Here is a 10693-nt window from a genome sequence, read left to right on the forward strand (position 1 = left end):
GTACTTTAACTAGACCCAAGCCAGCACGCCTGGGAAAGGCAAGGGCCTAGAAGGCGTCCAGAAGAGGGCAAAAGCTCTGGGCTGATAGAAGGGTGGTGGGAGAAGATTCAATGTATAGCAGGAACATTCAGGTGGCTATTTCTTCTTAGCCCTTTCTTTGAAGGTCTGAACTTGAACCAGCACTTAGGGCTATTGCTATGGATTTGCCCATGAGTCTAACGGAAACTGAAATCTCCTGGGAACTTTGCAAGGAGGTGAGTCCTTTCTCTGGCCCACTCCTTATCCTGGAAAGGATGGGCATGCCCAGCCCATGCTGGAGGCCGAGTGTCTCACAGCTCGAGCTATTTGCTGAGTTAGTTGCTTGTTGTGGATTGGAGGTTGTGTGTGTGGAAGCCTCTATCACACCAAAGCTGGTGCGCCTGGGAAACTCATTGATTCATGCGTTTCTTACAGTATTTGCATACTGCAAATAGTAGGAAGAATTTTTGTGGTTCTGTGTTATTTCTGAGGTGTGCAGAAAGTCTAGGAAAGCAAAGCTGCTCTGAAGGTACTAACATTCTCCTGGTTCCCTGTGGATTATCTGTGCCAAGACATAGTTTCTTTGTGCAGGTGCATATTCTGAAGAAGGGATTGGCGTAACAGCTCTTGCTTCAGTGGAAATAAGCTAACAGAGAAACCAAGGAAAGAGTTTAATCTGTAGCATGATTTAATATCTTAGAGCAACAGCTAACTCTTTATATTGACTTGGGCTTTATGATTTAGTGTCACGATGAACATAATTGTAAAGGTAAGATACGGGGACTTGCCTGGTGCTGTGTGCCCCTGCTGCCTGTACCCCACTGGGAGGTACCCAGGTGCCTCCTATCAACTGAGCAAGAAACAGCTGATCCCAGTTAGGCAAGCAGTGACCTGAGAAACACCTATAAAGAAGTGCCTCTGGTGTAATGACCTGTAACCACCTGAGCTGGCTGATCTGATATGAGTGCAAAGCCGTGATCCACCCAGTGTGCCAGCCCAGGCATTTCCAATGAGGAGAGAAAACTTAGTATTAGTATGTGAGGTGTCACTTGAACTTTCCTTAAGGATTGCACTTTGTCATCCTGGCTGCCGCATTCAGGAAAGAGCATTCGAGCTGGAAGGGGGTAGAAAATGGCTGGATTACCTGCTTCTCCCCATCCACCTGCATTTCTTATGAGAAGAGGTTAAAAATAGCTTGTCCTGCTCATCCTACCACAAGTGAAGTTTGAAGCGGAAGTGTGAGGCAGGTTAAATGCTACTTTGCAGAACAATTGTTTGAGCCAAGAGCTCTTACTTGAAAGGTAATATTTCCCTTGCAGAAGAGAAGATAAATTAAAATAAAAGGGTTGCGAGATGTTTAAACTGGAAATAGGAAAAAGTTGCTGCTGTGCATATAGAAGAGCGAGTACAAAAGCCTCAGCCTCTAGAACAAATATGAGCAAAAACCTTCTAAAGCTCATCTTGAACCCAGCTCTTTTACAAATTATTTTGCATTCTGTGGAAGAGGACTCAACTCACCGGCCTGGAAGGTTCCTTCCAGCCTTAGGTACCTATGTATAAAATAAGCAAAATTGGGAGAGCACAAGGCAGGGAAAAAAAGGCCTTAAGAACCTCCTCTTACAAGAAAATGTAGATGCACGAAAAAATGAGACTGCAAACACTCAGACCTGCTTTGTATCTATTTCTTTGAGACTTTCCTTGGTACAGGTGTATGCCTTATGCTGTTATAACTTCTGCTTTTGCTTGGAGAGGTAGAAATAATGGTGATAAACCTGGGGAATGGCTCTTCAGAGGAGGAAGATGAAAAAGCCTTATGAAGTTAGAACTGAAGCCCTCATTTTTTCAACTATCCCAGATTTTCTTGCTGCCCTGGCTGTTCCTGGCATGCTGCGAAGCACAGAAGACTATTTCTGAAAAGATGGCAGGGTGGGGGTCCTGGTGACCCTGGTGTGTCCCTCCACCCCTGGTGAGACCAGAGGTCTGTAGCAGTGATGAGTTGCTGCTCTCCCAACGTGCAACACCTGGAAGGGTTTCCCCTTCCTGGTCCAGGACAGGATTTACAGCCAGTGAAGGGAAACTACTCTGGGCTTTGCTGAGCATGGTGTATGTCTGATGCACAATTAGGCAGAAGAAACAGTGAAATGAGAGGAGTTGCCTTAAATACGTTATTTACTTCCCTGACTCAGAACTAAACAATTTCAGAATCTCATCCCCATAAGATGCCAAATGCAGCGTGAAATCCTTTATAGCTATCTTACGGTATGAATTAACTTCTTAGCATCTGTGAGAGTGAGTGGCATTGGCACTAGCACTTCTGCCTCCCCGCAAACGTGCCATGCAATCTAACCTTCCAGGGAAGCATTAGGGGCAAGTCTCCTCAAAGCTCGCGTGGAAAGAATTGTACTGGAAGAACTGCAGGCCTTAAAAATAGCTATGCCTGCCTTGAGCAATGCAGAGTCCTGTCTCTAAACCTTACTTGGGGGCCTAATATCTTTGGCTAAGCTTGTGGCTAAACAAATGTTAACCATGCCCTCTGAAAGGAACCAGCTGGGAATTGGCTGCTGTGCAGTAGCCTGATAAAAAGGATGGTTTGCATGGGGTGCCTAGATGCAGATGGTTTGGGGCCATATTTTATATAAAAGTGATGCATTACATTCAGATTCCTGTAATATTGGCTTTAAGACAAATGAAAGAGGATGCAGGAATCTGTCCACACCAAGGAGCTTCCAGGATGGAGCCTAAACTGCGCAGGTTATCTTCTTGTACACCACAGTGGGATCCCGGTCTATTAATAAGGTTTCTCAGACCTACTGGATAATATATTACTAGTTCTACAAAAGTACAAGTTGACAGTACATGTTCCTTTTTTCAAAGTTCAACACCGTTTTGTCGGCACCAGATTTCAGAGTTTTGTCTGTGGTTGTGCCCACAGTATAGTGCAGCAGCACAAGCTCCCTAGAAAGGCAGCTTATGTAGGAGCACTAAAACTTGTCCTGATTCAGCTGCAGGTTATGAGTCACCTTTCAAACTGTGAGGAAAGTATTTGATTCCCTTCCTAAAAAGTGAATTTTTGGAGGGGGAGGAAATGAGGCCAATTGGCCAATGAATTAAATATTTAATTAGACTGTGTTTCCAATACAGTTATAGTCAGAAAAAATGACAATATCAAAAAGCATTTCTGCTCACTGTATGCGTTTTTGAAGTTGTAGTCTTTTGGCTTATAAAAAGAAATTAAAAAAAAAAAAAGTCTTCTCAGCATTAGCCCTGCAAGGCTAAATCACCTACGGGCACATACACTGCTTTCTGCTCAGTCTCATATTTCATGAACAAAAGTTTCAGACAAGTGCCAATTACAGTGTTTACTGCTGCTGCTGAATGTGCTAAAAAGAGGCCAGCTTGATTCCCGGATCTGAAGTAATTTGTAATGTTGGTAAAGTCCAATTCTTTCTTTTCTTTTTTTTTCTTTTTTTTTTTTTTTAATTTGAAATAAGCAATTCTGACCTTCAGTTTGTGGTGGAAAGGGCAAGCATGAAGCCTAGCTGTGCCTACATATATATATATATACACACACACACACACGATCTTGGAGAATTACTTTGCCTATTGGTGTACTTGAAATAAAATCACTCGCTGCTCACAGATGTACTGAGGTGGCTCGTGTCCTCAGTGCTACGCAGGCACCTCCTGGTTTTCAGAGATAATCGAATTGCTGCAGAGAATACCGAATCCTTGGTGACCTGGGAGCTGAGCGACTCCTCTATATTGATGATGTTTACCCAAGCGCGCTGCACTCACAGAGGCCATAAAATAAATGAGAAATTTGATTAGTTTCTGTTGCCACAGAGCAGTGCTCAGCTTCTGTTTAGCTACCATCAAAGTGCCTAGACGCAGAGCATCTAAACTCTTCATTGATCTAGTGATGGTGAGTTTAAGCCAAAAGTCCAAGTGTCTGGTTCCAAGATCTAACGGACAGTACAGAGGCGTTTCTGTCCTGACTCTACTCTGGCTTGTTGCTGTTTCAGCAATGTCTGGTGTTCAGAAGGGATCCAAATACAATGCCGTGGCTCTTGCTTCCCGGTTTGTCAAGCGGATTTGACTCTCAGTTTTAGTCCCTGCTGGAAGCCTTTCTTCAGAGCTTGTAGTACCTGGGGCATCCTACCAGACATCAAGGAAGCACTGACACGCTAGCTTTATAATTTCTGGCAGTGCAGGCTGTTCCTGCTTTGGGATTTCTAAAGAAGGCTTCCTAAAGTTTTTTGTGGAAATGAATTAAGCTCTGCAGCTGTGCAGAAAGGCAAAGGAGCACCCAGCAAAGGAACAGGCTTTCTTCTCTTTGAGGTCTCAATGTATTTCTTGAGATCTAGGGGATCTATCTCTTAGAACAAGGATCTCAAATACCCCTGGGCCCATGGGACTGAACACCAGCAGGGCCGTATATTAATGTCTATGGCAAAATAAGTGAACAAACCCAGTACTATTAAGCACTCTCCTGCCTACAGGAGCTCCAAAGGCTCCCTCAACACTTAATCAGATCTATCTCAGAGCTGTCAGGCTTTGGTTTGTCCTCCAACCTACGCTTAACCTTCTCAAATCTGCCCGTAAGACAAAATGCATACAAAAACTGTGTGGGGTGGGCTCCTCAGATGGTGTGAACTGGTGCATCTGCGTTGGCTTCAGGGGACTTCTCCAGCTGACAGACCAGGCCAAGGGACCTGCAGTGCCTGGAGTACCCTCTGAGCCTTCACAACAAAAGGCGCCCCATGAATATAAATGGTGCAGATCTGGAAAGCTAATATTAAACTGAGAGGGTTTGAGTATGTTTTATATTCTTTAAATTAAATTTCTGCCACTTGCTTCTTAAAACCTTCTGCAAACAATTCTGGGGTTAACTTATTCAGATAGCTGCAAGAAAACTTCATAAGTCACCTTTAGTAACTAAGGCTATGTGACTGCATTTCAAGTTGTTACTAGGCTATCACAAAGATATGGTTCAAAGAATGTTTAAAATATTTCAAGTCTTTCAAGTTCCCACCAAACTTCCCAAGCTGATATTCATCTAGCTTACACTGTTGTCAAAGAAATAAGTTTAATGGCGTGAGACTAACTCTGGGTTTTCTTGTTCCTTTTGTTCATATAACCCCAGACCTGTAGCGTTATTTTTAAAAGAAAAGAAACATGTCTGAGAAGATTATTAAAAATAGGCTCTATTTCCCTAAAGGACTTGTTAACAGGTCACATACATGGCTTATGTAAATATGTAATCAGGGTCTGTTTCAATAGAACTGTTTTTACATGAGGGCTTTAGTAACAAGGGCTTTGATATTTAAGGTATTGGATCAAATACCAAAAAAGCATAGTATACCTCAGAGATGTAAACCAAATACCTGAACGCTAAAAGGGAAGTCCCATGCCTATATTCTGAAGTTTATTTTCGTGAAGGGTCAGTGTGTGTAGAAGCGATTGTAAGGAGCCTTGCAGAAACAAATTGGATTATCTTCGATTATTTTTTCTTTGAGAGAGAGAGAGAAAAGGAAGTTCCTTTTCTCAGAATCAGATACTGGGGCTTTTCTTCTACATTTAGGAGTCACTTTCAGGACCAGCACTTGGGGTACTGCCCACCAAAGGCTGGCTTGGGAAAGCTCAGAGGCAGGCACCGTCCCCAGATTCACAGGAGGCTTTTGGGTCCAGTTCTGTTGTTTGATGGATTTTGGCACTACTCTCTAATGAAAGCCCATTTAGCACAAAGGACTGGGACTCCACAGAGACTTTTAGGAGGTGGCAGAAATAAAAAGGGGCTCAGGGTATTTGCATTCAGTTTCTAGGCTTAACACAAATAATGCATTGACCTCTTCTAGTTTAAGAGCAGGTAATACTCTTCAGTCCTTTAGCTTGCAATCTGTCAAGGAAAATGAGGTTTTACTTCAGGCATATGATAGATTTTTTTTTTTTATGCTATTATAGAAGCTTCCCAAATTGGAGGTGACAAGAAATGTCGCTTTTATTACTTATCTGAACCATTTTCCTAAAATACAGTAAGTAATTTCCCCATACTCTGTTCCAGCATCCACTGAATAAATATCCTGGAGCAAGTATATGATTGGGTGTCTTATTTTTAGCATTTGGAGCACAGGCCCACACACCAGGGAATTTTTTAGCAATAGCTTTAATGGTGCTGTGTTTACAGGACCAGCATTGGTATTATTTCTTGCCAATGACTTGCAGAAATTGTTTGAGTCTTATTTGCACAATGGATGGGCTAGAAGACCAGTAAGGTCAGGAGCACTGCGGTAAGCAGCGCAGGAGGGAGAAAGGCTGATTTCTCTGTGTCTAATCTATCAAATTCTCATTACAGGAGTTTCAGCCTTCTCGCCTCTATATGTAGTCAGGAGAGGTTGCTGCTGCTGTCTTCTGGAGCTGGATCTTATCAGCAAGGCAGGCAGGCTGCTGCTGCAGCTCTTCGAAGGGGGAATAAAGCCCCCTTACAGCTCCCCTCTGGCCGCTTGCATGGGAGCTCTGATTAGACAGCAAGCACTGGAGAAAAACAGGTAAGAAAGTTTTGCTATGATGGATCTCCAGGAGAGGACGAGTGCTGTCTGAGAGACATCTCATCAGCGTCAGCCCCTAATTTGGGGAGCTGAGCAACACTGCCTTTTTCAGCTGCGTTTGCACAGGGTGCCCGGTCACTCCCGCCTCTGCTCGCAGCTCTACACCAAACGCCGTTCAAGCAGAAGGAGCAATCAGCATGAAGGGCTTGGAACAATTTGCTTGTTGTGGATGGTATTACAAAGTTTACGTGCTCCGTTCATTTTTTTACGATGTGGTCCTCGTTTCTAACACATGCCTGCAAGCAGATGGGCCATCCTGCTTGGCGTGAAATGGCACGTCATAGCCCCAGCCCCTGTACTAAACCAGTTCCTGCTCTGCCCCTCGGTTCTTGTGTACTTGTTTTGCATGAAACTGTGGCTAGAACTTGCTCTGCCTCCCGAATACAAATCTAGGCTACTGGGTGAAAATTCCGTGGTGCCCCTTGCCCCCTGAGTCTTTGGAGCTGCTCTTGCTGGGATGGGCATGAAGCCCGCTCTCTTGCTTCAAGGCAAGTGCTCTCATGATTATGTTGGTGTCCAGCTCTTCCTCAAGAGGTGAAAAGCAAACCAGTCTTCTGCTCCACAAAGGGATAATTGGCTTTCTACCTCCAAGAGACAGTTTGGTGTCTCCCAGGTTTGATAATGCTCTTACAAGCCTATATACACCCCGTCCCAGGCAGCAATGCTGGTGCATGAGTCCCCTTCTTGGGTATCTGCCTCTCTCCATGCTATGTCTGTCAGATAGCCAATAAAACAGTCTGTGTATGAGGAATTTTTTTTTTTCTTCTTCCAACACAAAATTCAGAAGCGCTGTACGTACCCAGGTCTCCTTGGCAGACATCTGTTCGAGTAGCTCCTCCAACTATAAACTGAGGGTTGGTGCATAACTCCTGAAAAGACACATTTTCAAAGTATGCATCACCCTTTCTGGTCTGAAAAGTTCCCGTTTCTTGTTCATTGTTTCAATGTGAAGGTTCAAAAAACATTAAACACTTTCAACATTTCTTAAAAAATATATCCTTTGCCCTTTATCTGATTAATGTGGTGTCAGAACAACGTTGCCTTATTAAATTGAAAACTGCACGTATTTTTTGGAGGAAAATCCTGAAGCCCTTTGCTACTTGAGACTGTCAGTGATACTGGTGAGCATTTTTGCTACTGTGGGGACAGAGGTGAAAATTCAACCTTGGCATTTACATCTTATTTTGTCTTGCTGTGGTTTTGGCTCAAGCAGTGCAAATGAGTTTGTGACCGTCGCTGCTGGGCCTGACACTGGAGCTGAGTTGAGCTTCCACTGCCACCGGCATGGAGGATGTTCCCCCACCTTGACCTCGCTTCCTGGGAGGCCAACCACGCAAACGCTTTTATTAGCGACCCCTCCTTTCTTCCTGGCCCTTTGGGGCCAGCCAAGTAGGTTATGGCAATGACTGTTCCTCCTAACCCACCTCTGAGCCCTCCAACAATTCATGCCCTATATTAGGAAGTTAATATTATCTGCCTAGGGACAAAAGCCTTCCCTTTCTCCCGAGCATTTTCCATAAGCTTCTGGATGGCAGCGAGGGGCGGTTTATAGGAAGCCTAACTCGGTGACCAGTGTTGAGGAAGCCTTAGGCTCTCCTAGAGAGCGGCGGTTGTCAGCTCTGAGCATCCCCGTGCCATGGGACAAGCCAGGACTTCTTGTGTGTGCTGAAGAGCCAGTTTGTGAATCTCCTCTCGCAATAGGTGTGATCTCAGCTATATCCTTTTTGTTTCTCTGGTTATCCAGCTGGTCGGTCTCAGTGGATAGGAGTCAGGAGTTACCTACCACACAGAAAAGGTTTTGTGTTGGTTTTCCTCTCCTCCCTCCAAATCGGTGCACCTGGTGGCAGTCAGCTGCATGTGACTTATTACTCACCTAGACACCTGTCCTTTCTGAGCCACTGCCAAGTGCCACATACACCTTTCTCCCAACTGCATTTCCACCTTCTCTCTTTCTATAAACCCACCGTTGAAATCAGAAGGTAAGTCTTTGATAGCAGAGTGTCTAACACTCACTGTCTGCAAACCAGCAGTCACAAACCAGGGGGAGATGACCTTAGCAGCGGATATTTATTTTGCAGGGTGCATTTCTCCAGCAGATCTCTTCCAGATTGCCCACTGGGTCCTGCTGCCTGTTTCAGATGCAGGCAGGTAAGTGAACCGCGATCCCATCAGCCTGCAATTGTGGGCAGTTTGTAGATGGAAACTTGTCGGCTGGTTGAAAAAGTCCAAGCAATGAGCAGAGCTGTGATCTCCTGTTGGAGTCATCCGCAACCTGCAGAAGTAGGTCAGATCCAGGTTCCTCCACAGGAGAGCAAAGCAGAGGGTTTGTCCCCAGCACGTGTGCTTGTGCCACCTTGCAGCAGGGTTGGACGCTGCCCCATGCATAGGGATAAGCCAGTGGGTCCAGTTACTTGAAAGCTAAGTGTCCATAAACTGCTTGTTTCTTTGCTGAGTGCCGGGAGGGCAGAGGGGTCCCATGTGGGCACATCTCTGGCAGGCAGGGCTGGGACATTTAACCTGCTGATTTCAGCCCTCGGTCATTCCTGACCACACTACGCTTGTGGCTGTGCCTCTGCCTGCACCAGGCACAACGTTGCCCTTGCATGAGGAACCAAAGTATAATTTAGTGAGTTTTCTAAGGCTGCTGGTCTCCCAGAGTAGGCAAAGCCAAGAGATACATCCACGGTACTTGCTGCTGAAACATTCCGGTGCCAGAGTGAAGTGCTGATGGACAAATGAGGTTGCCAGGTTAAAAACTTAGTGTTATTAAGCCTGCAAGTTTCCGTTTCTCACTTTTCAGGTGGGGGAAAAAAAAAAAATCTAAGCCTTGAAATTTTCCCTTCTTCTCTTGTTCTCCTTTCCCCCATCAGAGGAACGTAAGTTGTTTTTTTCCTTCCTTCCCCTTTTTTCAATTGTTCTTGACATTGCAAGGAGGGGCAAAATGACAAAGGAGGCGCAAAGGAGGGACAGAAAAAAATGACAGAAAAATGAAAGTGCAGAAAAATCTCTGAAGCCCTGATTTTGTGGTTTTAAAAAAGTTCAGCATCTAATCTTTCCTGATGAAAATGACCATTTTTAAATGAAAGGCCACTTATAGGATATATGTATTTCAGTAATAACAGTTCCAGTCAATTGTTCTTTAACTGTTCTAGGTGGCTTGAAGTGAGGCAGAGGATTTTAATTAAGTATTAGCCTGATTTCCTGAGGTGCACAGTGGCAGGACCATGTTGTGGGTACCGTTACAATTGATGGTCGGTATCTCCCGGGGTGCCTTGCACTCTGTCTGGATACATGTGGCGCGTTTACATCCGTCTCTGGATTGTACCCTGGCCTTGTAGCTCCGTGGAGCTGGGATGGACAGAGAGGAAGCAGGTTCCCATGAAGCAGTTATAGGATTCCTTACTTTATAAAGGGCTTAGATGTGGATTTTTTTTTTTCCCCACCCCCTTTTCAACCTTGCTTCTGCTAACCATGGAGGTAAAGCAAGATAGAAGAAAAAAACCAAAACATACAGGAATAGCAGATATTCAGGTTCACCACTGATTTAGCATGGATGTTCAGGTGTGCTTTGATTAGATCTGAACCCAGTAAAACAGGCAGTTATGAAGCATTCTTACCGTGGGGCGCTTCCAGATTATCCCCTGGGTTTTGAAGGAGTACGGTCCCAGGTCCCGGTAGCCTAGCGCGGAAGGACAGGCTGGGAACTCCTCATCCTTGAACAGGGTGCCAGCCTGCAGGCACTGCTGCTTCAGGGCTTCGTAGTCCTGCTTCAAATACTTGATGGCGTTCCTGTTGGATCCGAGCCCATCCGCAGCCGCTCTTTCTTGGCACAGCCTCGCCGCGACCCTGGACATGCCTGCCCGGCAGCCTGCCCACCTGGCGTGCGGCACGGCTCTGTCCTGGCCTCCTGGCCCAGAGGAGGTGAATATCGGCAGGTAGCAGGCTCGGGTGGAGCCAGGGGCTGCCCTACGCGCTCCAACAGCCCTGGAGGGAGGAGGCACCAGAAGCGCAAATATGTACCCGAGACGTACCTGAGAGACGTGGGCAGGGAGCTGGCAGGGGCCGCAGCC

At 45.5% G+C, this 10693-nt stretch overlaps 1 protein-coding gene across 1 annotated transcript in view; it reads right to left on the minus strand.

The window, feature by feature from the left end:
• CAPN8 (calpain 8) overlaps window positions 1-10477 on the minus strand; it is a 30615-nt gene extending 20138 nt beyond the window's left edge. The window contains exons 1-2 of the mRNA XM_009581421.1: window positions 10241-10477; window positions 7423-7492 (exon numbers count right to left, since the gene is read on the minus strand). Of these exons, the coding sequence (XP_009579716.1) occupies window positions 7423-7492; window positions 10241-10477 (307 nt within the window). The remainder of the gene's footprint in view (window positions 1-7422; window positions 7493-10240) is intronic.
• Window positions 10478-10693: the final 216 nt, after the last annotated feature.

Source organism: Fulmarus glacialis, unplaced genomic scaffold (genome assembly GCF_000690835.1).
Source record: "Fulmarus glacialis isolate BGI_N327 unplaced genomic scaffold, ASM69083v1 scaffold630, whole genome shotgun sequence".
Classification (NCBI taxonomy): domain Eukaryota; kingdom Metazoa; phylum Chordata; class Aves; order Procellariiformes; family Procellariidae; genus Fulmarus; species Fulmarus glacialis.